General features: G+C 48.1%; 1 protein-coding gene across 1 annotated transcript in view; it reads left to right on the top strand.

The window, feature by feature from the left end:
• RNFT2 (ring finger protein, transmembrane 2) overlaps window positions 1-27306 on the top strand; it is a 31887-nt gene that overhangs the window by 2016 nt on the left and 2565 nt on the right. The window contains exons 3-12 of the mRNA XM_032705499.1: window positions 535-830; window positions 958-1017; window positions 4972-5453; window positions 7820-7896; window positions 9400-9500; window positions 11717-11870; window positions 21079-21228; window positions 24894-24959; window positions 25830-25931; window positions 27156-27281. Of these exons, the coding sequence (XP_032561390.1) occupies window positions 971-1017; window positions 4972-5453; window positions 7820-7896; window positions 9400-9500; window positions 11717-11870; window positions 21079-21228; window positions 24894-24959; window positions 25830-25931; window positions 27156-27281 (1305 nt within the window). The 5' untranslated portion in view covers window positions 535-830; window positions 958-970. The remainder of the gene's footprint in view (window positions 1-534; window positions 831-957; window positions 1018-4971; window positions 5454-7819; window positions 7897-9399; window positions 9501-11716; window positions 11871-21078; window positions 21229-24893; window positions 24960-25829; window positions 25932-27155; window positions 27282-27306) is intronic.

The following is a 27306-nucleotide window of genomic DNA, read 5'->3' as shown; positions in this document are numbered from 1 at the left end:
CTCTGGCTCTCAGCTCATAGCATGGGAAGATGGACAGATGTTTTTTATAAGCAGTGACCTCAAAATTGTTCCTAGGCAGGACAGCTCTGCCTGCACAGGCCAGCCTGTCTTGGCCTGTTCATCATACCTTAATTGCTGTTTTGGTTAAAAAAGAGTATAATGTTATATATCAAGCCAACAGAGATATTGTCAGGGTGGGATTACTGCAGGGAAAGCATATAAAAGATTACTGGAATACTAAGTGTTGTTACCTCAAATGCAGGTTATAACAATTGAAAAAACCCCTATAAATCTATTTTTTACGTATAAAACTTGCAGATCCTTATAAAAAGAACTTAGGCTGTGAAAATCCAGCACAAGCTGGAACGTATAGCAAGAGATTAAAAACCTGCTGGGACTTACAAGGTAAAAAAGGTAAAAACCTGCTGGGACTTACAAGGTAGTTAAGAGAGTTATTTAAAAGAATATTGTCATGACCTGGTTGTATTTTTTCATCAAAGATGTTTACACATTTGCTTTTTTCCTCCCTCTCAGTTTTACAAACCAGGTTTCTGCAGAAGAGGAAGAAGGGGTTTCATTCCCAAGAGCGGATGTTGGGTGGCGTGTCACAGCGGGACCCACCCTGTTAGACGTCCCCGAGGTCTTTCCCAGGACATGCCATCACACAGCTGGACACTCCTTGGGACTGCCCTGTCCTGCCAAAGGGGACCTGACTAGTTCCTGCCCTGCCTGGAGAGCCGTGTCCCTGTGCTGCCACAGCTTCCGAGTTGTTCCTGTGCAAGTGGGCTGAGGAACAGCCGGGAGCCGGAGGGGCTCTGCCGCAGAAGGAGGTGCTTGGTGCCAGCCATGTGCCCAGCTGGGTGGCACCCCCAGCCCCCCGAGGCCGTGGGCCTGTCTCAGTAGCCCCCCCGGGATCTGCTGCCCCGCGCCGTTGATGTTGAGCGTGTTGTGTTTCAGGGTGCTGAGGAAGATGCAGAGGCGGCACAGCAGCAACACGGACAACGTGCCCCCGGAAAGGTACAGCTGCCTCCCTCCTCCGGGCTCCTCTCCAGAGGGGAATGTCCTGATTTCAGTGGGGGGGGGGGTTGAGAAGATGGAAACTGAAAATTGAGTTTCCTCAGTCCTCATCCCTGTGGATGTGGTGTGGCCAGGCTTTCTGCTCGAGTTCGGGAAGTTTGGACACAGGTTTACTTTTCCCCCTCACATCAGCATTGACTGCTGCCCACCACAGTGTTCCAGGATGATCCAGTGTGGCTGGCTTGGCACAGGCAGGATGTTTTAGACTGTTAATATTGCTGTTTTGGTTAAAAAAGAGCATAATATTATGTATTAACTCAAAAGAGATGCTGTCAGGTTAGGATTAAATAACATTTACTGCAGGGAAAGCATTAGAAGATTCCTGGAATACTAAGTGTTATTACTTCAAATGCAGATTGTAACATTTGGAAAAAAACCATAATATCTATTTTTTTTTCCTGTATAAAACTTACAGATCCTTATAAAAAGAATTTAGGCCCTGAATGATTTGTTGCACAGTCTTATGGGGATCCTGAGTGCAATCAATCTGCAAGGATCAACCTGTATGAACAGAAACTATTTATACTTCTCTTATTAAAGTGTGTAAAAAGTCTGCTGGGCTGAAGCTTTCAACGACTTAGTGTTTTATAAAGACTTTGAGTGATCCTTTACATCTTCCCAGAGTCTGTATCCAGCTCCATGCATGTGAGTATTTAGATGCAGAATATCTCTAATTCACTTCTGTAATTATAACATCAGCAAGGGAGCCTTGCCAGTGTTGTTGTTCTGGTGCTAAGTATTCCCTAGGGCTTTCCCAGAGCTAACAGCTTGACTTTGGTTTTTTTTTTTTCCTAAAGAAGAAACTAATCTAATTAAGACAAAGATGGAACTAACAAATTTCATTGCTCTGGCTGAGCTGAGATTATAAGTGAAAGATCATCGGGTTTGCAAGTAGAGTTGCACTTTGATGCCCTGACCCCTGCTAGCATGGCACTGTTCTTAATTTCAGGGGAAAAGAAAGCCACCTCCACCTTTTTTTCTGCATGATGCTGCCCAAGCCTCTGTGCAGTCTGGGGGTTTTGTATCAGCAGACAAGGCTGGGGCTTGAGAGGCACAGAAGGTGCTGAATGGGCCTTCTTGTCTTCTGTGCAGAGCTCTCTGAGTCTGTACAAACCTGTAAGACACTTAGGACCTGTTTGAATAGCTAAAATATATTCAGGGTGTGTGTTTGTTATTGAGTGCAGAAGATAAGCAGAGTAATGTCAGTTGGCTTTTATAAATCCTTCTGGTTTTTAACAGGTTAGGTGCATATTATCAGAGAGGCTGAAGGTTTCTAAATGTAGAATGAAATGCTGTTGCCAGTGGTATTCCCTTCTGGTTAACTTCAGCAGCCTCACAATTTCATCCTTGTTTGTTTTTAAATGTGTCCCAGATTAATTCCTTCCTGCTGAAAGCACAGTCCTGTATCCTGGTAGTATTATTCCCAACAATAGTTGTGTCTTTATTTGTAACACTGGGTTCCACCCAGGCTGTTTGTTAGTGTTCCCAGACCCAAGCACTGTCACATTCTGTCCTCGTGTTGTGTGTACATCCCTGAGTTGTGATCACTATTTCTAAAGTTAGAGACCTCCAGGGGTTAAAATCAAGAGACCAAAGCCCTGCAACTTGTCTTATTTGTGAGCTTTGCCTCTTGCTGAGCTTATTTATTCTTTACTCTCCTTCTGCAATTTAGAGAGGTATTTACTATCTGCCAGGCATTTACTGCCTAATGATCATTCTCCTTGTTACCTGGATTGTTCCCTGCCATCTAAACTTGCTTTGTATTCATCTCAGCACCACAGGATTGACTTCAGGTGAAGAAAGCCTCTTGTCTTTTGGTGTTAGGAAGAAGGTATTTAGACTTTTTGGAATCTGGAAAGGATCAGTGCCAGAACTAATTCCCTTCAGTTCCCAGTAATTCGGGTACATCCATGTCTAATTTGCCAGGAATATCAAAACAGAAGAATTTCTCTTGACCCATGAACACATCCTTTATTAGTTCAGGGACACACAGGCTTCTCTTCCCCAGTTGATTGTGTCTCTTGTTGGTGCAGTTCATCACTGGGCAGGCAGTGATCAACCCTAAATAAAGACAGAAGGTTTTGGGGGTAGGTCATTGCTTTGAGTTCATTTGTTTCTATGTAATATGACCTGTCTTATTGTGTCAGGTTCCATAGGGTTTTATATGTTTTTCTTTAAATACTAAAGTCAGTGTGGATGATGTTGAATTTGGTATTGGATGTGTAATTTCTTTGGTTCCTCCAAAAGTGAAGGGAGTGTTTGGGAATTTTGTTCTTTAAATATTAAAATCAGTGTAGATGATGTTGACTTTGGTATTGAATATGTAACTTCTTTGGTTCCTCCAGAAGTAAAAAGGGTTTTTGGGAATTTTGTTCTTTAAATACTAAAGTCGGTATAGATGATGTTGAATTTGGTATTGGATGTGTAATTTCTTTGGTTCCTCCAAAAGTGAAGGGGGTGTTTGGGAATTTTGTTCTTTAAATATTAAAGTCAGTGTAGGTGATGTTGAGTTTGGTATTGGATGTGTAATTTCTTTGGTTCCTCCAGAAGTAAACAGGGTGTTTGGGAATTTTGTTCTCTAGATGAAGGAAGTGGTGCATGTTGGTCAGGTCTTTAGAGGTTCTCTGATCTTGTGAGTCTGGTTACTGGCCTCCAGTTCTGCAATTGTGACTTTCCAACAGCACACAGAGGGAAAACCATCTGTCATCTGCAGACCTGTGTGTTCTCAAAGTGTGTGAGAGTGGCAGTTTGGACTTGGCCCTCTCTGCCAAGTGCCCAACACCACAGCAAAAGCCCTCCTTTCGTCTATGAACACATGGGAAGCAGAAGGAAGGAAAAAAAAAACAAAAGAACCGAAATAACAGAACTAAAGCAATATATATATATGTATTTACACGTATATACAATTACAAAACTATATACACATAAGGAAGAAACCCCTAACACCCCCCCAAAAACAGATATATGCCAACTGTCAAACCAAAATCTTAATACTTTCCTTAAGAAAACAAAAGCCACTCCACCAAATCTCTCCTCTCAAATCAGAAAACCCACAGGCCTCACAGGCCTCACTCCCACATGAGTGAGACCAAGTGCAGGGAGCCTGCTGTCTCCAACTTCACCAGAAGAGATCTGGCCAACTAACTCCCTCCAACTTCTATTTGTATTCCTACTTATGTAGAGAATAGCATGGAATATTGGGATATTGGTACTCCCTTACCGATGCCTAAAAATCTGTCTAATGCAGTTTTGCACTTTTTGGATGTCTTTTAGTTGCTAAGAAAGACAATCTGACTGCATTATAAATTTGAGGCTTTATTCTTCGTCCTCATCTTCCCCAGATGAATGGCGGGAAAAGGCCTCCAATGTTTACATTAACATACTTTTACCACACTTAGAGCATTGATTTCTAAGGTACAGAAAAGAAGGCACACAGGGATCTACTTTTTATACTGCTACACACATTTTTTAAGTTTACACACTTCTTTCAAGCATTTTAATAACACACTGCCATTGTTAAATCTATACCGGTATATATTCTGTAAGTGGTGTTAGCCTAAAACAGTTTCCTCTGTCTTATTTTTATCTTTAAGTGCAGGTACTCAAACAGGTATTCCTCTGCAGGAATAAGCAGCTTCTTTTCTCTCCTTCCCAGGCTGCCCAAGGTCTTTTGGTGGATTCCTGCGTTATCTCAGAGGCCTTTGGCTGAGCCACTGTTTCAGGGCCTCTAACTGGAACACCTGTTTGGTTCCCTACACTCCCTTGGTTTTGACCTGGTTGCCAGGAAAAGGCCTAGACCAAACCATTACCGTGAGGAACACCAAACCACGACAAAAGACCGTGAAGTTTTGTGTCACTCAGTTTTTTAATCGCTTCGCTGTCGCCCCTCCACAGGAACCGGAGCCAGACGGTGAGTTCCGAGACCAGCGTGGATGAGAGCGGAGTGTTCGAAAGCCTCAAGGCCGAGGCCTCCTCCCCTCAGCAGCTCTTCTCGGGGCTGGCCGGGATCCCCTCGGGCACCATCACGGCCGCGCCCTTCCAGTCGGGGCTGGTGCTGGGCTCCTCGGCGGGAGGCGGCGAGGTCTTCATCCAGATGCCGGCCCCGCGGGAGGAGGGGGCCGGCCGGGCCGAGGGAGCCCCGTTCCACCACCACCACCAGCCCTCCCACCACTTCCACCACGGCCACCACCGCGGCTCCTCCCTGCTGCACATGGCGGGGGGCGACCGGCACGGCCACGCCGAGGAGGGCCCGGACGAGCAGGGGGGCACCCCGGCCCCGGCCCTCTCGGAGCTGAAGGCCGTCGTCGGGTGGCTGCAGAAGGGGCTTCCCTTCATCTTGATCCTCCTGGCTAAAGTTTGTTTCCAGCACAAGCTTGGTAAGCACCCCCATCCTTTCTGAACCCTATTATGAAGCTTTGTGAGGCTGTGGTGTCCCATACTCTTATCCATAGAATCACAGAATCAGCTGGGTTGGAAGGGACCTCCGAGATCATCAAGTCCAACCCTTGATCCAACCCCGCTGTGGTTCCCAGCCCATGGCACTGATGCCACATCCAGTCTGTCCTTAAACACCTCCAGGGACGGAGAATCCCCCACTTCCCTGGGCAGCCCATTCCAATGGCTGAGCACCCTCTCTGGAAAGAAATTCTTTCTAATGTCCAACCTAAACCTCCCCTGGCACAGCTTAAGACCATGTCCTCTTGCCTGGGAAGAGACTAACCCCCACCTGGCTTCAACCTCTCCTGTCAGGGAGTTGTGGAGAATCAGAAGGTCTCCCCTGAGCCTCCTCTTCTCCAGGCTGAACAGCCCCAGCTCCCTCAGCCTCTCCTCACAGCACTTGTGCTCCAGTCCCTTCTCCAGCCTTGTTGCTCTTCTCTGGACCTGCTCCAGCCCCTCTATGTCCTTCCTGAACTGAGGGGCCCATGTGACAGCATGTGGTAGTTTGGACTTGGCTCCCCTGCCAAGTGCTCAAGACCACAGCAAAGGTCTTCCCCCCCCCCCCCTTTTTATGAAGGCAGGGGAAGGAAAGGGAAGAAAAAAACCTACCAAAAAAACCCCCCCAAATAACAGAACCAAAGCAGTATATATTTTACACTTCTATACAGTTACAAAAACTATATGCATATAAGAAAGAGAACTCCCAACACCCCAAAAAAAACCCAGAAAAACAGATATACACAACCAATAAAGAACTAGCAAACAAAATCTTAATACTTTCCTTAAGGAAGCAGAAGCCACACCACCAGATCTGTCCTCTCAAATTGGGAAAAAAAACCAACAGCCTCCCAAAAAAATCCCCAGGCCTGCACTCCCACACGAGCAGCCCAGCCACAGGGAGGTTGCTTTGCTTCCTCCAACTCCCCCTCTCCTGGAAGAGATCTCCCTTCCAAATTCCTCCCCCCTTCTATTTATATTTCTGCTTATGTAAAGAACAGAATGGAATATTGGGATATTGGCACTTCCTTAGTTTTGATCTGGTTGCCAGGAAGAGACCTAAACCAAACCACTACACAGTGCCCAGGTGTAGCCTGGCACGAAGGGGACACACTGAAATGCACGGGATGAATTCACCCTACTTTCAGTCCCAGCTGTTCTAAAAATATTAAAACCAAAGGGAAAAAGTGCTTGATGCTCGCCTGCAAATTGTACTTAATTACTACTTGCCCTAAGAATTTTTATGGCACCAGTTAAAACTAAACACTGACAAGTCCAGTGAGTGTGGTGCAGAAAAATATTGAAAGCAGGCAGTGAACACTTGCAGTTTGTCACTTCTTCAGAGACAGGATTTGTTAACAGAGCTTGAAAGGATGTTCACCAGCTCCCTGCTCTGAAGGCCCTCACCTGAACAGCAGTTGTTACACCCAGCAGGATATCTGCAGGTAGTTTAGTACTATGAACATGTTTGCTGTCCTGACCAGTTCTGTTCCTTTTCCTGATCTCCCCTTGACATTCCTGGGAGGGTGAGGATGTTACCAAGGCTCCTCCTTCAGAGCTCTCTCTAGGACAGGTGGGCAGAGCTTACACTGGTGACTGGTAAAGGTTTCTGTGGAGCACAGAAGGGTTCTGAGGGATGAGACACTTGTCTAGCTGGTAGTAGCTGTGAAATCAAGTCTGACAGCATCAGCAGTTACATCTTGCAGTTGAGATCTTCAGAGTTCCCTGAAGAATACGTCTATGCAGGGTTTTTTTTAATGGTGCCTGAGTATTTTAGCACTATAAAATTGTATGTGTGTGGCATGTCTGAGGATCTTGACTCATTCTGAGATTATCAACATTGGGAAACCAGTAATGCTTCTGTTTTAGTCCACTTACAACTCTGACAGGGATTTGGTTAATTCATATCTGCAATATCTTGGCCTTTGGACCTGATATCCTGTAGGTTTTTGATAGTGTGCCCTGTCCTCCAGGAGCTGCTGAACTGCTGTCGTAATACTGTCACCTGGCACAACACAGCCACGACTCAGAGCACTTGTGTTCTCCTTCAGGACCTTAGGACAGAGTGTCTGTGCTGGGCTGGGTGCTCACTGCAGTGCTGCATCTTCATTTACACTGAATTTGAAGTACAGAGCCCGGACTGGTTTAGTCACCTGTACATTTAAATTCCCGGCGCATCCAGAGTATCACCCAGTAATGTTTTTTCTGAGCTTGAGATGCTGATGTCCCTGGCTCAGGACTGGTGTCCCTGGCTCAGGACTGGTGTCCCTGGCTCAGGGCTGAGCCCCTGACAGTGCCTTCCCTGCAGGGATTGCTGTGTGCATTGGCATGGCCAGCACCTTCGCCTACGCCAACTCCACGCTCCGAGAGCAGGTCGCCCTGAAGGTGAGTCCAACATTTCACCTCCTTGTATTCCCGGGAAACATCACCCTCTGTGCACAAAACAACACCTTCTTTGGCACTGGAGGGCTGAACGCATTTATATGGGCACAGATCTTTAGGAACAAAGAGTGCTGTGCCCTAATCCCACCTTCCTCTTCCTGCTTCTCCACACTGATGCTCTCCCACTGTTTCTACCCTATTTTTTTGTGAGTGTGAACAGAGTAAACAAAAAGAGGACAGCTCAGGGGTGTTGTAATCTGCATCTCCCCGTGCCACTGGCTGGCAGTGCATCTTCCAGCACTTCTCTGCACCTGGGTTTCCCCATTTCGGCAGCAGTGCTGGAAGCTATTTGACTTATCAATGATGAGATTTAACTTATTAGCATTTAGATCAAGTTTTGAGGTGTTTAACTGAAACATTTTGCAGATGTGTTGCTTGTTAGCATCTTTATAATGCTCTGTTGAGAATGTACAGAAACCAGCAGATCTTTCCAGGCCTTGTGATCTTCAGTGTCAGGAGAACAGTTCAGTTAGCACCAAAAGCACAAGACTAGAATTCCTTTTTTATTAAAATTACATGGGTGGCACAAGTGTGTACTGGTATCTACCAGCAGCAGTGGAATAAATGTGCTGCAATGCTGAATGAAGAGATAAATTGCACAATCATGTAATAGATGGCTGTTGCCTTGCACTTTGCACTCTCTCCTTCCAGCAGTGTGCCCCTTAATCCCCTTGCTTTAAATCTCAGCCTAACATCCCTGCAGAGACCTATTTCCTTAATAAATCAGCTCACAAGAAAAATGGTGGGTGTTTTTTCCCTCCCAGGAGTAAAATTTACTCTTCAAAATTACCCTGGGCCAAGACCCAGGACAAGATCTTCTGCCATCCAGCTTCTGTCTGTAATGTCCCATGTGTTTTGAAATGCAGCACTTGCACTTCTTTTTTGACCTTCAGTTACTTCCTCGATCAAAAATGCATGTTCTGGAACCTCCCTGCATTTGGATAACACTCAGATGTGCTGCAGGTGGTGATGGGTTATATTTGGTTTAGCTGAGCCTTCCTCCCACTCAGAGGATCTGTTTGTAAAACCCCTCCTTTGATGAGGTGTCACTCCCACCAGGTGACAGCTCAGAATTTAGGACAATATATGGAACTGACTTTTTTTTTTTTTTAATCTGCTTGTCACACTGAGTTTTAAATACCAGCAGAGTTTAGATGTCCCAGGAAAGATCTCAGCTTTGAAGATTGCATTCTGCAAGGAAGGCTGTCACCTCCCCCAGCATATTTCAATTAATTTCCCTGAAGTTACGTTATTTGAAAGGTTTGCTGGGTGAGAGCCATTTCTGCCTGTGTTTATATGTGTCCTTACCTAGCAGCCTGCTTCTGAGCCTCAGTCCTGTGTCAATAAACTAATTACTGAACACTTAGATACATATTCGTGTCCCCTGGGATGGGCTCAACCCACAAGACTTCCAATTTATCTTCTCTCCTTCTTTCTCTTGCCCAGGAGAAGAGATCAGTGCTGGTTGTGTTCTGGATCCTGGCCTTTCTCACTGGAAACACCTTGTACTTGCTTTACACATTCAGCTCTCAGCAGCTCTACAACAGGTAGGTGGGCAGGACTCACATTGTCTGTGCTGGAAGCAGGTGATAATTTCCAGGGAGGAGAAGAATTTCCCACTGTTCCCCACACTTTGGAAGTGTTCATGCCTAAAGCACCTGCTGTCTTGTCTAAAGCATCTTTGTCATAGCTTTCAGTGGAGCAGAAGGATGTGTGTCATTTCTGCAATCCATGGCATAGCCAGGGTGGGAATGGGGGGTGAGGACACACGACGTGTTTCAGAGCAGGGTGGACCCTTTTTAACAGGGACCTCTGAATTTCCACTTTGACTGCAGGGGCTGAACATACAGAGCAGGTGTCAGAAGCAGATGAGGCACAGCCCCACTGATTTTCCTCTTCCTGTAATGTTTTCTCTTCAATCTGTCAAGCTTTGAGTGCAGGACAGGAGATAAACAGGAGGTGAAATAGTAGTGTTTTACTTCAGTGTCCTCAGGGCTTGGAGGCACTTGGATCTGAGGTAATTAAGACATCCTTGACTTTCAAATTCTCACTAAAGCAGTTCTCAGGTACAGAAAAGTTTGTACCAATGGATTTTGTTCAGCACTACCCCTAGTTACCATAAAGTCTGTAGGAATTGTGACAGACAGGAAGCAAAGATACACAACTTAAGCAAAGAGATGTTAGTGGAATAAATAAGAAGAAAATGGAACAACATCAAACCTAATTATTTAGAAAGTAGTTTTGATATCAGGAGCTAAAACCATATGAATTATCTCCCTCATTAGAATTTTCTTTGTCCCACTGAAGGGGACTTAGAACTTGAGGCTGAAAATACAACGTGCAGCAGTTGGGTTATGGCTACACAGCTCTTGGGTTTGGTTTCTCTGCCAATTGTTTCATTGCTTCCCTGCTTCTTCCCAACAATAGTCTATGGGAATAGCCAAGGTCTGCCCCTAACCCTGGTATCCTTTGGAATTGCCCCTAATGGATTTGGATTTAGTCACTGGAAAAACTCTGTATGTAGATGCTTCTGGAAAGGGGGAGAGGTGAGAAGGCTTGAACGTGTGGGTACAAGTGGGAGATGCCAAGCCATGGGATTCCCTGGCTATGGCTCGTGGGAGGGAGTGGAAGAGCAGCAGGAATGGCAGAAAGGTGTGGAAGCATCGAGAAGGAATTTGCATCCCAGGGAAACTGTGTGTCTGTAAGGTGGTGGTCAGGGTTAAAAACATGGATGGGACTAGTTTAAAATAGAGGATAGATCACCCAAAATAAAGGGCTTTCAGCAAATTGGGGCCACCCTACACACAGTTTAGGGCAGGGCTTATTACCAGTGGGCAGGCTGGGCACATTTCCATGGAGGATCCCTGTTCCTGGGAGTGCTGCTGTGTCATGCTTGGGCTGGTGCATCTGTTGCCTGCTGTGTGGGGACCTGGGACTGTTCACAGGGCAGGCTTGTCAAATTAGAAGTAGCTGCTTCATGTTTGTTTCTTTCTGCCTTATTTTTCATTTCCTGATTTATTTATTTTTTTCCTAGTGTTTTTATTTATTTATTTATTGTTTCTAGTGCACGAATAGTAGTAAAGCCTCTGATTCTGTTTTTGTTTTTAGGGTGTAATTTTACCTGTTGTGCTGTGCCAGTGTTGTGAGTATTTTAAATTCATGTTCAGGCCTTTCATTTCGGGTTGGTTATTTTACTTTTGCCTTATTTTTTGTTGGTTTTTGGTTGGTTTTTTTTTGGTTAAGTGTTTGCTTCCTACCACGAGGCTTTAGCAGCTAAACACCCTGAAGACAAATCCTGGTTTTTCAGCCTGAGTAGGGTCCAGTCCTCATTGCTGCTCGGGTCAGTGGCTCCTGCCCGTTGCTGTGTGGAATTCTGCTGTCCCAGACTCCACTTTTTTCAAAGAGCAAACGTTGAGCAGGACTTCCCAGGGTAAGGTTTTACATTCAGATCACAGAATCAGACAGAGCTGAAGGCACTGCCTGCACACCAAAGGCTCTGGTGCAGCATGGAGGGCAGGCTGTGGAGATTGCAGCCTTCCAAAACAGGTTTGGGTCCTGTTTGGTGATAGTGGGCAAACCTGGTGACCTCGGGAGAACAAGAGCAAAGCCAAGAGAGGAAGCAGGGCACTGATTTGCATGTCTGACTCCTGTTGCCCTTGGCAATCCCCCTGGGGCTCAGGGGAGTTTCTGGGCTCTCTCTCTAGCCAGCAGTGGACACAGGAAGCTTGAGTGAGGTTCTCACTGGTGTTTTGGTGTCTTTCAGCCTGATCTTTCTGAAGCCCAACCTGGAGAGGCTGGACTTCTTCGACCTGATGTGGATCGTGGGCATCGCAGACTTCGTGCTCAAGTACCTCACCATCGCCCTCAAATGCCTCGTGGTGGCCCTGCCCAAGATCATCCTGGCTGTCAAGTCCAAGGTAGGAGACTCCTCTTGATGTACAAGTATTTATCTTTGATAATCTGATACCTTTAGAACACGTTTGCAGCGTGAAATCCCAGAATCCCAGAATGGTTTGGGTGGGAAGGGACCTTAAAGCCCATCCAGTGCCACCCCCTGCCATGGGCAGGGACACCTCCCACCAGCCCAGGTTGCTCCAAGCCCCGTCCAACCTGGCCTTGGACACTTCCAGGGATCCAGGGGCAGCCACAGCTTCTCTGGGCATCCTGTGCCAGGGCCAAATATGAATGGAAGAATAAAAATAATGAAATCTCTTCATAAAACTTTGGCACTTGGGTATCAAGGTTTGGGGTTTGAACCATCACAGACCTGAGCAAGGGTTTGGTAGCACCAGCAAGTGATGGAAGTCCAGAGATGAGGAATGCATTGCTGGAGGAGGAACAGGCACTAGCAGTGAGGTAACAGCTTGTCTGGTTGAATTCCTTGTTTTCTGAGCAGTCTCTGTAAATACATATTTCTGAAGCACAAATCTCTTCATGGGAAGAAACTGCAGGTACTTGTGTCTTTGGCCTCCCACTTGGGCCAAAGCAGTAACAGGACTAAATTGAAGCTCCTGGTGCCACAAAAGACAACACCCCTTCTACATAACCAGGGGTGAAGAAATATTTGAATGCTTAACGTATTTAAATTATTATGAAGTTATTCGTAGACTAGGCCTAACTTTGGAAACCTCCTCACTGCATTCTCTCCCTGAAAATACCTTTTCATGTGTTTTTACCTGCACAGATCTGTCATGCTGCCTCTTTGTCCACTTGGTAGCCTCTGCATTTCAGTGGCAAACACAGAGATGTGTATTATTTGCCTTCAGTAAAGGAACTTTCTGGCAGCTGTTGGGATGAAAGGCACTGTAGAGATGCAAGATACCATCATTAATCCCTGAAAAGTCTCAGGCAGGGCACTTAGGAGGATATCTAAACTGGGAATAGTTTTGCTTGGAAATGACAGGGGTGGCAGGGGAGTTGAGCAGTTTGTTCCTGCACAGCAGGGCTATTTGAGATGGTTATTAATTTATTTCTGGCAATTGTCCAACTTTTTTTTTTTTCTTCCTTCTTCTATTATTATTATTATATTTTAGGAGATTAATGTGTTGGGTCAGAGCATAATCCAGCCTGGGGAGGGAGGGAAAAGTGATGTGAATAACCTCCCCAAGATAAATTGCAGCGTTGGAAAAGGTTCACAGCCTTTGCTTGCCTGTCTGAGAGCTCTCCCAAGCACTCATTAATCCTTGTCTGGAGAGAAGAAAGGGAAGGGGTCTTTATTTGCAGCTACAGGGGGAGGCTGGTAAGATCACATCTGTCAGGGGCCTGTAATGACTCAGAGCACAGATGCTTCGTTTTTAATACCTTTTTCTGGAGAGCAACACTTCTCACTTTTTTCAAGCCCCATTTTTGTCCAAGGATGTTGTTGACGGGCTCGGTGTCCCCTGACATCTCAGACTGCTGCTCCCTGCCACCACAGAGCTGGATTTGTCTCCCCCACTCTGCACTGCCAACCAGGGATGAGATCTCAGGGGACAGACCTCAGCTCCTTCTGAGTTAGAACAGTTCTACTGCAACTTAGGCACGTTAACTTGGACCAAAATATTTACTATTTGCTGTCTTAACACTTGCCAGATACAAAGTTATGCTCTGCTTCCCCAGGTGCTCCTACCAGAGCTTCTGCTTTAAGCCCAGATGGGAGTTTGTGAGCTTGTGGGTGGCTGTCACTTAATGGTATCGTGCTGCTGGAGAAATATAAATTAAACCAGAGGAAAGGTAGATTTTTTTTCAAGATATACATATATATATAGTGAGAATTTTGGTGCCAATATAACCAGTCAGGACAGCTCCCCTAATGCAGGGCCTGAAGGGGAAGCTGCTGCCCTCTCAGGGGTGGAGTTCAGCCCAGCTGTGAGTGGGACACAGGGATTTCATCCTGAGCTTCCTTGCAGGCCTGGCAGTCAGCAGTAACCACAGAGTTTGTCCAGGGATGGGATTTGAGGAACTTTGATCACTGTGCCCTCAACCTCTGAGCAGGCTTTTCGGATTTTTCCTGGTTTTGGAAGTTCCAAGGCACCTCCAAAGCCAGGCTGGCTTTTTGTGCTGCTCCTTGAGGTTCTGGTGTTCTCTGGGTGCTCTGTGCTCTTCACTGCTGCTTGCAAGGCACTTCCTCTGAATATCCTCCTTTAAGTCTCTTACCTCTCCATGTCCATTGGGATTGGAGCAAGATCAGATTCTTTTCTTTCTGTTCCAGTCTTCCTTTCTCCCCTCAGTCTTCTCTGGAGACTGAACACCATCAAGTTTTTGAGTCTTTTCTCAGAGATTTTTAATTCCAGATCTTATTATTCTCTTCTGGACTGTCTTCATCCCTCCCTGTTTTCCAGAGCATTTCTCCAGCCTGTCAGGATGAGTTTGGATCATAATCCTTCCTTCTGTTGCATCTACAGCCTTTCCCAGTTGAGTGTCAGATTTGATAAACCCACTCTGTTCCATCGAGATCATTGATGAAAACAGTGAATAGCACTAAGCTCTGCTTCCCTCAGATGCATTTTGACAGTGAACACATAAAAAATTTGGGCTGGAGCACTCAGTTCTGCCCCCCCTAAAGTACCTGGGTCGTGTATTCCTAGCATGGCAACTTTTGGTGTAGGATAACATTTGGATTTGCAGCATTTATGCTTTAAATGAGAGAAAGCAAACTAAAATTGAAAGGCAGGAAAATAAGGTTGTCTTTGCAATCAGAACACAGAGGGCAAGAAACATGCCCAGGAGTGCTTGAAGTGTGAAGCATGAGAACTGATATATTATGTATTATATTTAGGGTACAACTAGCCAGAGTTCTCCAAGCTTGAATAACTCAGAAATGGAATATCTCTGCCACAAACTCCTCCAGAGAATGAGGGAAGACTGAAAAACTTGACAAAATAATCCCAGGCCTTGCCAGGCTCCAAACCAGCCTGGAAAACAGAGGTGCCAAGAGAGGCTGTGAGGCTGCAGACAGGCTGGAAAGCAGGGAAGGAAGGGCTGGTGAATGGGAGAGAAAGTCAGGGAAAGGGCTGATCTCACACCTCTGGGTCAGTGGAGTTGGCAGAAGGATCAAACCTGTGGCTGAAGGTGTCCCTTCCTCCCCCACGAGCTGCTGGGCACGTTAAGCCAAGTTCAAGTTTTAATTTCAGCTAGGCTCATCATTTCTTTGGAAGAGGGGGGGTTTGGCTCCCACCCTGCTCTCTCCATTAAAAAAAAAAAAAGGCAAATAAGATCATTTGGTTCAATATAAAATGAATTAAAGTAAATTAAACTGCAGGAGCCATGTGGCCTTGCAGAGGCTTCCATTGTTGTACACCCATGGATGGCAGCTTTTCATTTGCACTGCTGAGGAATGACAGCTTGAGGGGGGTGGAATTAAAAATAAGGAAATAAATAATAAAAAGGCACACTTGCCAAAGATTTCACTTAGGAAATCCCAGGTGCCTGCAAGTCTCCCATCCCCTCCTCATGCTCCTGTCAGCAATCCGAGCTGGTTATCCTGGAGGATGGAGTGAGACAAAAGAACTGTAAGGAACTGGGATCCCAGGGTTTTTTTATATATGTATCCTTATCCCTAGAGGGGAGAAGGACATTTTTCCAATTATCTTAATGGGCTGGTACATGAGAAAGACCCTAAGTTGGAATTTTCCTTCCGTGCTCAGTACAGATGTGCAGCCAAGTTCCAGGGAGCTGCATTTCCAGGAGGCTGGAAATTCAGAAGGAGAACACTCAACACTGGCTCGTTGCAAACACAGCATGAAATAAATGACTATTGGTTAAATACTTGTCAGATTGACTTGAAAGCTGGATCCAGACACTGCAAATGCCATTAATCCCATGAATTTGTCTTTATGCTGCTGAAATGCTGTCAGTGGCAAGTGTACAAACACTGCTCCACCCTTGCACTGGGGACCCCTCACTGCAGCTTTGAAAATATTTGCTTGGTGGTTTGTTTTTTTTTTTTTTTCCCAGTTGACTGTTTTATTAGTGCTTTTTATTTTTAAAGTACCATCTCACTGAGGCTGGGCAGGGAAAACTCGGCCTGTGTGTTGCTGCAGTTCTTTACCCAGTTCTGCACTTGGATTTTGGACCAAATATGATGAAAACAGTGAATAGCACTAAACTTCAGGTGCATTCCATGTTCCCTGACATTTCCTGGCATGGGTGGTTACAGCTCTGCCATGTAAACTGGCACATCAAGCTTCCCATGCTCCTTCTGAAGCTGCACCTTTTTTTTGTTGTCCTGAGGAAATAAAGGTCCCTTGGAGCATTTGAGTCCTCTGGATGCTGATCCAAAAATCCACAAGTGTTAAAAAAGCACTGGGAGCTGACACATAGATGAGTTTTAGGAAAAATAACCCAGGTGAAGATGTTCCTTATCTGTGCTCTCTTCAGCTGTGAGATATGCAGGTTAATGCTGGTCTTCCCTAAATTTAACATGGTTATAGTGGTGTTTCCAGGCAGGATAACCCATCCTCTAATTACCTTCTGACCTTGGGTACTCTTTGGAGGAGCTCTGGGACAGATTCACCAGTCTTGGACAACAGTCTGAGCTTTGATCCTCTGGAGCCACAGAACCAGGTGATGTTCTGCAAAGACTTTTCTCTGCTTCAGCCTGGACAAATGAGGTGTCTCAGCATCACAAGCATGAGATTTATTATTTTTCAAAAGAAAAAGCATAACTAAAGCATCAGAGCCAGGCCCTGAGGAGTGGGGTCTCTTCTGTCCCCCTCCCTGACACGCTTTGCAAGCCACTGCTGCTGAACTTTAAAAGAATCATCACTCCCAGGGGCTTTCCCACTTGAACTTCCCAATTTAAGATGTCCCAGGATGAGACTTTCAGAAGGGAAATTCTCATTTTTTTCCCCTCTAATCCCACCTGGAAATTCCTCCTCATTAGTCCTGCCTGGATTTTCAGCAGCACAATGTGCCACAATCCTGTTTCCTGCTCCCACTTCCCTGCCCTGGCAGTGTGACCTGCAGTCCCAGCAGAGATCTCTCCTCATCCAAATTGCCACAGCAGGTCCCCAAAGTTTTTTCCCAGCATCCTCCTGTGTCAGAATAAGCCCTAATGCTGCTGGCAACAGAACAAGTGAGACTTGGAGCTTCCCTTGAGTGCTAATCACGACTTACAGTTGCCTCATTGCAACTTCTCTCACTTCTCCTGCATCCCATTTTAATTCCACCCTGTCAGACCTTACCCTGCCTCCCTGTTCCCTCTTGGGGAGGCACAGGCACTTATGCAAAGCCTTGTGTCAAAAGAAACCACAAAATCAAGGCTCACTTGGGCTCTGGGGGAATTAGCATTTGCCTCTGCAGCTGCAAATTTTCCCCCCTTTGCTCTGTATATATTGGGATTCAGTTTTTAATGACACCATTCCATGTCGTGTCACTGTAAGGCTCCTTCCCTCCATCACCAGTGCCCCAAGGATGGAGGTGAGATACTGAAAGGAGCTGTTGTAGCAACTGGAAAGCTCATAGAAAACAAAGACCACTGGAAGAGGAACATTCTACAGGTTCAGGTTTCTACACTGGAGAATTGAATTCTGTCCTTTACTTCGCCAGATAATTCCTGTGTGATTCTAGAAAAGTCATGTACAGCTGCAGACTGGAGTCAGGGGTTCAGCTTTTAATGGTAATGTGATCTATAAAATGAAGTGCTTTATAAAAAGTCTAATCCCAGGCATCTCAGCTTGGACACCAAACCAGCCTTACCTTGACCTCCATCTTTCTGTGCCTCGAGTTTTCATTTAGGAAACGCAGGGAACAACTGTCCCTGGGGTCAGCCCTGTGAAAATAAGGGGGTTTGAAGAGTGGGTTTGTAGTGGTGATGTCATAAAGGGACTGAAGAAATGTTAGAAATTTGCTGCTCTGAGCAGGAGGAAGGGATCAGATGCAGATCTGCCATCAAGTGATGAGGATTTAACAAAATACTAGGAAGCTGAGTGCTTAATGTGCAAAAGGGTTTACCCCTTACAGGCCAAAACACTGCATGGACAGAAGGAAAAGGGCAACTGGGTGAAAATCCTGCACTCTCCTCTCTCAAAAGAAGTGCTTCGTTTGAAGCATAAAAATGACCTTTCTGTGGTGAGGGAGGTGCAGGAAAATGGAGGGTTACACACGAGTCACTGACTCGGTTTTTAACAAAGCTCTGGAAAAAGGGAATCGGAATTTCCCACTGTGGGATCTCGGGAACTGCTAAAATCAGATCCCCAGCACAGCCCTTCCCCTCATGTGCTAATGAGCTCTTTGATGGTGGCCTGGCAGGGTCAGCAGTGTCCTTCTCACTTCTGGCTCAGGCAGGGGTTTGATGAGAGCAGAGCCCCTTCTCTGGCCCTTGTAGGGGACATAATTGCAGGTAATACCCTGTTTAATCTCTGCAGTTCAGGTTGGCTCCTGCACAGTCCAGTCAAGCATTGGCACTGACTCACAGGCTCACCAAAAATAGATTTTGCTGCTCTTAGAGAGCCCTTCAGCTCCATACAGTCGTGCATTCCACAGAAGATTCCCAGATTTACACTGATCTTTATGAAATGTGAACTCACCTAACAGAGACAGGCCTTGCCTTATTTCCAGCTGTTGTTCCAAGCCAGTTGCACGTGAAAAATAGTTGTATTTGTGCTTGATATAATCTTGATGAGAAAAAAAAAAAGCTGAAATACTTGAGTTTTTCAGACAAAATAGAGCTGGAGACAAAGATTTATCTTTGAAAACTATAACCTAGATATCCAAGATGTAACAAGGCTGAGGAGTGGCAGAGAGACGTGTTGAGTGTCCTTACCAGTGGTGGGTGCTGTCTGCAGCAAGTTACTGCCATCACAAGTCCACATTTTGCTGCTAAAATTGTAGGGAACAACCCTTGTTTTCCAAGCTTCTGGCTCAGAAGGGAGACCCCACTTCTGCTGCAGCTCTTTGTAAAGTTACTTTTGATTTTCTGGCATTTTTCCTAGTTTTAAAAAAATGGTGCACTAAGGACTGAGATGCCTGACAAGACTTAAAGTTCTGTAAGCACTTTCTAGTTCTCTTCTAAGTGTTGCTTCCTCCTGGATTCACTCTGAACTTATCAACCTTTAGTGGTCAGGTGGGTGCTGTTAACGGGCTGCATGGAGAGGAAGCATCCTTCAAATCTGAACTTCACTCTTGTGGGGGCTGTGAACGAGTTTCTAGCTGCTGAGAAATCCTGGTACCCTGCAGTTCCCTCTGAAAACCGGGGATGTGCAATGGATAAAGGAGCTCTGAGAGCTTTGGGAAGGGTGGAGATGTCGTGGTAGGACACTTGAAGTTTAACGTTCATTTTAGAGCCACGTTCTGCCCCTTCCAACTCTACAGCCTGTCTGCCCTCCAGGGCTGCCCCTGCCCCACCTTTCCTTACATCTTGCTGTGGGCTCTGGCGTTTCAGTGCCTCAAAACTTGTGTTGTGAGCAGGATTTCAGCTCTGGCGCCCCAAAATCTGGGCGCAGCAGCTCCATCTGATGCAACGGGAGAGCAAGAAGTGACCTGTCCCATCCCGGCTCCTGGCGAGGCAAGGATCCAGGAGAGATGAGGGGTGGGAGGGACGAGTCAGGGAAAACAAAACAGTTTGCTGCCTTTCTCTTGCCGGTGGCTTTCATCAGAGGGGAGGCAGCGACAGCGCAGTGACCCTCTGCCCAAAATAAACGATGATTGCATCGAAGCACGGGGCTGCAGAGAGAGAGAGAGAGCGCTCGGCGCTAATTTAATAAATTGCTCGCGTTTAGGATCGCTGCCGGTAGGTTTTGTGCTCCGTGATGCCACCTGGGATTCAGGGGGAGGAGGGGAGAGGCAGAAAGGCAGGAAAGCTGCCCGGGTCCGTTAGCAACCGCTGGTGTGACCTCACTCCGCGTCCCGGGGGGGGTATGAGATCATGAGCGTGCCAGAGCTCTCCGAAGGATTCGATTTGTTGGGAGCAGCGGGATGGCCTGCGAGTGATCTCATCCCCGGCCCCCGGGGAAGGGCGCTGGCTGCTGCCGAGCCGCCTGCCAGGACTTAATCCCCGCTCCAAACCTCCCCAATTAGCGATTGGCCTGCGGTGACATCACTGATGACAAAGCGAGCAAAATTCCAGGGGAATTTCCCCCTTCTCCGGGATCTTATCGCACGAAAGGGGTTTTTGACGTGACTAAACCCAAACCTTTCAGCCCGGATAAGGTCAGTGGAGATTAAAGGATCTTGCCCTGACCCAGTGCCCTGCCACCGGCGTGGGACAGAACATAAATGAACAGACCCTCATTAGGACTGGCCCTAAATTAGATCCCCCTTGTTCAGCCAGCTTCCTGCTCGTCGGGAAGAAATAAAAATAGAATTATTAAAATATATATAAAATAGATATTTTATATGTAAAATATATGTTTTATATATAATATTTTATATATAATATTAAAATAGATGTGATGTGGTAAGGAAAAAAAGGCACCTCGTGGTTGCAGCGAGCCAGGAGGGAATGTGTGTCACCCTCCAGGTGCCCCTCAAGGAGGGAAAGCTTTCTGTGCCCAATAAACACCGGGATGGCAGGGACAGCTTTGCTGAAGGTTTTTACACAGGATGTTGCCCATTCTTTGAGTCTCTTTTGAGAGAGAAGTGTTTGAACCATCAGGCTTCACCCTCCCCCCCTTTCTCCTTAAGGTCCTCAGGAAGTATTTTGAATTTCAATGCCCTGAGGGTTTGTTTTTCAGCACCAATCCTTTTATCTTTGCTCTGTACAAGAGCCAACAGGCACCTGAGTGGAAGGGCAGGGATAAGGATGCTGGCAAAGGGATAATTAGTTTGATCTGGAAAGTTGTCAGGAAGTCTGATGTCACCTTACATTTAATCCCTGTACCTTCAGAAAGGTATAAAATCAAAGAGGCTTCCCCTTGCTTTGCTTTTCTCATAATTAATAGCATCCACCATTTACATCCTATTAATCCTGTAAGTCTTAACTCTGCTGCAGCATTAAGATGTGTGTCCATAACCTGCTCTAGAGGGTAAAATTCCAAAATGTAGAACAGCTGGGTAAGGGGCAGAGCTGGAGGAGCACCGTGAAAGAATGAAGTGACAATTATCCCTTCAGAGTTCAAAAGCAGGTCCCTGCCCCGTTTAACAGAGTGAACACTGCTCTTCTTTTGGCCTCCTGACACTTCCCACCTCCCTTGTGTGGTTTCTCAGGGCAAGTTTTACCTGCTCATCGAGGAGCTGAGCCAGCTGTTCCGCTGCCTCGTGCCCATCCAGCTGTGGTACAAATACATCATGGGAGACGATCCCTCGGGCAGCTACTTCCTGGGAGGGATCCTGATCATCATGTACAGCCTCTGCAAGGTGAGCACCACCCCTGCACTGACCTGCAGCACAGCTGAGGGGAACAAATCCCCCTCCTGTCCCTGCCCGGGAAGGGACCGGCAGCAGAGGGGACACCCCGTGCTGCAGCTGCAGCTGCCAGAGGCATTTTGCATCCCCAGCCCGTGGGCATGGCTGAGCTGGGGAAGGTCTGTGGCTGCTCAGGAGTGTTGCATCAGACTCATGAAGTCATTGCTGCTCTCTAATCCCTTCCTGCAAAGGCTGGAGGAGAAGGGGAGAGCCTTGGGGGGAGCAGTGCTGGCGTGTTCAGCTGTCTGCAGCCTTCCAGATGCAGCACTGAAAAGGCAGGTTGCAGTTTAATGTTTCTCTCTGAGCTTTCCTCTGCCTTTCCAGGCAGGGTGGGTGCTCTGTCACTCACAGCAGGCAGGGAGAGGGGTATCCATGTCCTGCCTGCATAAAACAGGCAGTTCTGCCCCATTCTAGGTCCTGGTCTGGCTGCTGCAAGTCCAGGATCCCAGTGATGGACAAGGGTAATTAATGTGTCCTCAGAAATAACAATGTTAAGAGCACAAAGTCTGTCTGTTCAATTGTGAGTAAGTGTAACTTTATAAATAAGAGTCCCAAGTCTGAGGTCTAGAAATAGCTGTATTTCTAATTGTGTGTGTTAAACCCTGCCCAAACAGGGGTATCCCTGTGGTATCCATCCCTCTGAGAAAGGCCGGGTGAGTCAGGCTGGCTCCATCCCTGTGCCTCTGGCTTTGCAGGAGCAGACTGAAGAACAGGGAAGAGGGAAGATATCCCAGCTGAAAACAGAGGGGCTCAGAGGGGCCCAGCAATTCTAAATCACACTGCAGCTCTCATTGCTGCAGTTGCAGCTCTATGTTATGTAGGAACAGGGCCTGTTCAACCCCTCCTGTCAAGGAATTGTCAGTTCTTGTGAGCAGGAGAGGCAGGAGAGGTTGTGGGAAGTGATTTGGTCACAGCAGGTCTGAGATCAAGCCCAAACCAGAGCAAACAGTGCCAGAACAGAAGCACAAGAGATCAGTGCAGCTCCTGCACACCCACCAATTCCCTCAGCTCTGTGCTCCCTGCTCTTTACTCCTCTCTGGGAGAGGATTGTTGCCCCTTTCAGAGGTGCCACTGCCTGGATCCCCTGGAGGCAGCAGGATCCAGCCCTTTCCTGCCCTCCTGGCCTGGGAGCTCAGGTGTTCAGGTCGCAGGTACAGGAACAGATTTCAAGTGATCTTTCCTGTGTCCCTTCTTGCAAAAGTGACTCAACACCTGGAAGAGGGATGGATGCTTACCTGCAGTTCCACCTGCCATTCCTTCCACCTGGAGAAGTCCTCCCAGCAGCAAGAAGCAGTGGGAGCCTCTGCTCCTTGGAGGAAGGGGAGCCAGCCCCAAACCCCAGGCTCAGACATGAGCTGAGCCCTCCAGGGCTGAGCTTAAATAGAGCTGCTGGGCCCCTGGGCAGGGACTGTGGGTGCAGAGCCCAGGGCAGGCTCCTCAGGGCCATGAGGGGCTGTTAATGCCCCCAGGGCCCACTGGTGTGAGCAGTTCTTTTGGGGTTCACTTGATGTTTCTGTGCTATGGAGCTTTTACAGGTAGTGTGGGATGACCTGGGGTGGAAAAGCCACCTCATTTTGGTCAGTTCTGCTGGTCTGTTCTTCAGAAGCTCCCTGAGGGCAGGACAGCTGTTTTCCAGCCCTGCCTATAACTTGGGCCCAGGACTGTGGGGCACCCTTGGGAAGGTGCCTTGGCTGCAGCCCATTCCTGGGACGTGCACATTCCTTCCTTGAATTCATCCAGCTCACCGGGGGGATAACGGAGGGATGGGCCAGGGGAAGGGTGCTAAACCCAGGGACGTGTCCCAGGTCATTGTGTGGCAGCTCCTGAGCGTGTCCAGGTCAGGGTCAGCCCCCAGCACACAGAGACTCTGCTTGGAAGTGAAGGAAAAGCGGGATCACCCTCCTCCAACACAGAGCCAGGAGTGCCAGGTGTGTGCATCCCATTCACAGCCACAGGAGCTGCAGGTCTAATTCCTTGCCTGAGACACTGAGGATATCCCCAGGGGAGCCCACATTAGCAAAGCCACAAACCACATTAGAAAAAGCCACAGAAGCCAATTTGGCACCGAGAGCTCCTGGCGAAAATCCAGGGCTCAGCTGGGGCTGCAGCCCCTTCCCCTGCACAGAGGGCAGGATCAGGGGCACTCCAGAGGGTTCTGTGTCCTGCAGCTCCTGGGAGCTGTCCTGGTGCCTCTCTCGGGGCTGTGTAGACACAAACCCTCTGATTTTGGTGAAGAAATCCCAGATGTTCACCAGCAAGAGCATCCAGGGGTTATTTTGTCCCCATCCTGAACAGAAGCACTCACTGTCTGTAACCCGGGTGTTAAAATGATGAAAGGCAAGATGGAAGATGACTGATGCACCACACTTCAGTGCATGGGTGAGAAATGGGTGTGAGACCACTCAAACAGCAGCTCTTGGGGTACAGGGGGAAAAAATGAAGGGGGAAAGCGGACTGGGAGAAGAGAAGACACATCAGATGCTGGAGCAGAGGCATTAGAAGCCACACTGTAAGCAAAGCAAGCAGAAAAAGTCTGTGAAATGGACTGTGGAAAAGAGCTGATCCTCGTTAGGAGATGAAAAGTCTGCAGCAGTGGCAGCCTCCAGTGGTAGTTGCTGACTGGAAGCATTACTGGAAGGACCCTGGGAGCCTTTTACATGCTGACTGGAAGCATTATTGGTGCCTTCATTTGATTCCACAGCTATTGCAGGATGATCTCACTGGCATTCCCTGCAGTGAGCCCACTTAATCCTGCTAACCAAGGGAAAACAAGAGAGCCAACTCCAGGCACTGTGGTGCCTCTGCAGTGCTGGTCCATCCCACCTTCCCCTGCCCTCCAGGTGGGACCAGCAGGTCCTTCTCTGCACTGGGCTCAGTTCCTCTCGGCAGCAGGAACCCTCCCCTCCTTTCCCTTTCCATTCCCTTTCCTTTCCCTTTCCCCTTTCCCCTTTCCTTTCCCTTTCCCCTTTCCCTTTCCCTTTCCCTTTCCCTTCCCAAACCTTCCCAAACCTTCCCAAACATTCCCTTCCCAAACCTTCCCTCCCCTTCCCCTTCCCCTTCCCTCTCCCTCTCCCTCTCCCTCTCCCTCTCCCTCTCCCTCTCCCTCTCCCTCTCCCTCTCCCTCTCCCTCTCCCTCTCCCTCTCCCTCTTCTCCTTCTCCTTCTCCTTCTCCTTCTCCTTCTCCTTCTCCTTCTCCTTCTCCTTCTCCTTCTCCTTCTCCTTCTCCTCCTTCTCCTTCTCCTCCTTCTCCTCCTTCTCCCTCTCCCTTCCCTCTCCTTTCTCCTTCCCTTCCCTCTCATCCCAGGGTGGGAATGGCTCCATTTTATCCCTTCCAGACAATTGTCCCCCCCAACCTCTGCCCCTCTCCTCCTCCTCTGCAGCCCCTCCTTTGCAGTCTGTGTTACCAGAGGTTTTTTGGCTGCTCTTCCCCCCTGTCAGTTCACATTTATTACACATTTCATGGTCACCATGAAATCGTTTTTTGGCACCATTGTGACTTTTTTTCCCCTCTGAGTATCCTTTTGGAGACAATATTTCCTGAGGTTCTGGACTGTAAACACACACACACACACACACAGTTTGTGAAAATTACCTGAAATGGGACATTTTTATTGCAGTCCTTTGACATCTGTGGCCGTGTGGGAAGTGTCAGGAAGGCACTGAAGGTCCTCTGCACCCCCCAGGTAAGGAATGAGACATCAAAGAGCCAGTTCAGAGGTGAAGCCTTGTTCCTGTGGGATGATGGAGCTGAGAATTGCTGTTCCCTCCTGTCAGGGATGTTGGGAACCTTTCCTGACCCCTGCCCTGTCCCAGCTCTGGGGAGAGACTCTTCCTGCTTTGTCTGACTGGGAGTTCTGTGTAATGTGGATTAATCCACTGAGGCCAAACCTGCAAGGATCTGACACAACCTTGCAGTGCAGAGTGTGAGAAGGGCTTTAACCAGAACCCTTTGGTGCCTTTTGTGCAGTGACACTCCCAGAGATCAGGATTTATCCCAGGCACTGGTGTTTGGATCTGCTGCCCTGACATGCTGGGACTTGTATTTTAAGAAGGGCCACACCACCACTGCAGTTTGTTAGAGCTCACCTGGCCTGTTCTGTGGGCTTGGGCTGCTCATTTTTCCTCAGCATGTTTCTATTTCCCCCAGTCCTGTTAAAATATGGGAGAAACATTTACCCTCCACATATCTAAGAAGAAAAGTGGGCAGCCCCTGGGTGCTGCTGCTGCTTTTCTCTCTCCTATGGTCTAACTTGCCAATAATAATCCCTCCCACTATCCAAACACCTCTGCAGGTGGTGCTGAGCTCATTAAGTGTCATTATTGTTGCTACACAAGTGGAGGCACCAAAGGGTGGAATCAGCTCGAGGGGCCAACCCAGCAGAGAGCACAGAGCTGCACAATCCACGTGCTGCTGCCCACACCTCCCTTCCCCACCAGGGACACGGCCCCAGTGTCCTTCCCGGGCCGTGTGGGCTGGGAACAGCCCTGTTTTCACACTCCCTGAGCCTCCAAACCCTCGGTCATTGGGATTTTCCCCCCCCTGTCCCCCGCAGACCTACGGGGTCCGTGCCACGAGCCAGCAGTGCAGCGAGGCAGGAGACATCTGTGCCATCTGCCAGGCAGAGTTCAGGGAGCCTCTGATCCTCCTGTGCCAGGTAAGAGCCCAGGCTTTCCTGCTGGCATTCCTTTGGGTGTCCTGCAGCTGGGGAGAGAGGCACAGTCGGCCTGGGGGCCTCTGGAACCATTTGCTGGGTCTAGGGCTGGGTCCTGGTGGGTGTTTATTGCCCTGGCCTGGGTCACTGGTGGTTCTTGGCAGCTGAGCCACCCTTCAGGGGCTGACCAGCACTTTTGGGGGGGGAAATAGCCTTGTAGGGCAGGGATGGCAGTTGAGGAATGCTGCAGTCCTGGCCTGGGCTGGGAGAAGCCCTTGGAACACCCCACACTGCCATGGGGCTGTTAATGGACCAGAGGAGCTCGTGGCAAGGCTGGAGGTGCTGCCCCAAGGTTTTCTCTTCAGGCTTTGCCTGCTGGGGTTGGAATTCTGAGTCCTGGAGGGGCCCTGGCTGCTGTGGGGGTGTGAGCAGGAAAACCCCAGGCACAGGGAAGGGAGCTGGTGGGATATGAGCTCTCTTGTGGTATCAAAATAAAGCTCAGGAGCCTGTTTTTGGAGAGCTTCATGGAGAGCTGTTGGAGAGCTTTTATCCCATTAGACAACAGTTATCAGATTAAAGCAAGTGGGTCTCCTGTGCATCAAAGGTGCCTCTCAATATTGCTGTGAACATCTGTGCAGATGTTCCTCAGCTGGGAGCCCCAGAGGAGCTGCCTTTGTGTCAGAGCTGAGGTTTGGAGAGTGACAGTTCTGACTCCACATGAGCTGAGGTCTCAGCTTCTCATCCTCCCTGCCCTATTCCTGCTCTTCCAGTCTGGGACTGGGTGGTGTGAGCTGGGGATCCACCCCTCCTGATCCTGGTGCCCAAGGCAGGATGGAGGGAGAACCCAGGGAGGGGCCAGTGCAGAAATGAGAGGAGAGAAGGGGTGAAAACTGGCATTTATGGAAAGGGGACAGTGGGCATTGAGAGCAGAATAAAGCAAATGCAAGGAGTGAGGGGGTAAAAAGTGGGTAAAAGTGAAGACTTAAATAACTCAGGATGAAAACATGGCAGAGAAAACCTCTCCCTACTCCGTTAGGCCTTTTTAATGTTTCCCTCTGGTGCCATATTAAGAAATAATAAATCACTGGCTTTGGCAAAGACTCTGATGTGCTGGTAATGCTGGGATTTATTTTTCCATGTGAGTATCGCTGTCGTGGATCCCTCCCTGCTCCCAGGGGGGACAGGGAGGGCCCTGCTGCCGGGTGACACTGCCCCTTGTCCCCACAGCACGTGTTCTGTGAGGAGTGCCTGTGCCTGTGGTTCGACAGGGAGAAGACGTGTCCCCTGTGCCGCTCGGTCACCGTGGAGACCCTGCGCTGCTGGAAGGATGGCACCACCTCTGCCCACTTCCAGGTCTACTGACACAGGGCACCTCGTG

Source organism: Chiroxiphia lanceolata, chromosome 18 (genome assembly GCF_009829145.1).
Source record: "Chiroxiphia lanceolata isolate bChiLan1 chromosome 18, bChiLan1.pri, whole genome shotgun sequence".
Classification (NCBI taxonomy): domain Eukaryota; kingdom Metazoa; phylum Chordata; class Aves; order Passeriformes; family Pipridae; genus Chiroxiphia; species Chiroxiphia lanceolata.
This window is presented reverse-complemented; position numbering and strand designations above follow the sequence as displayed.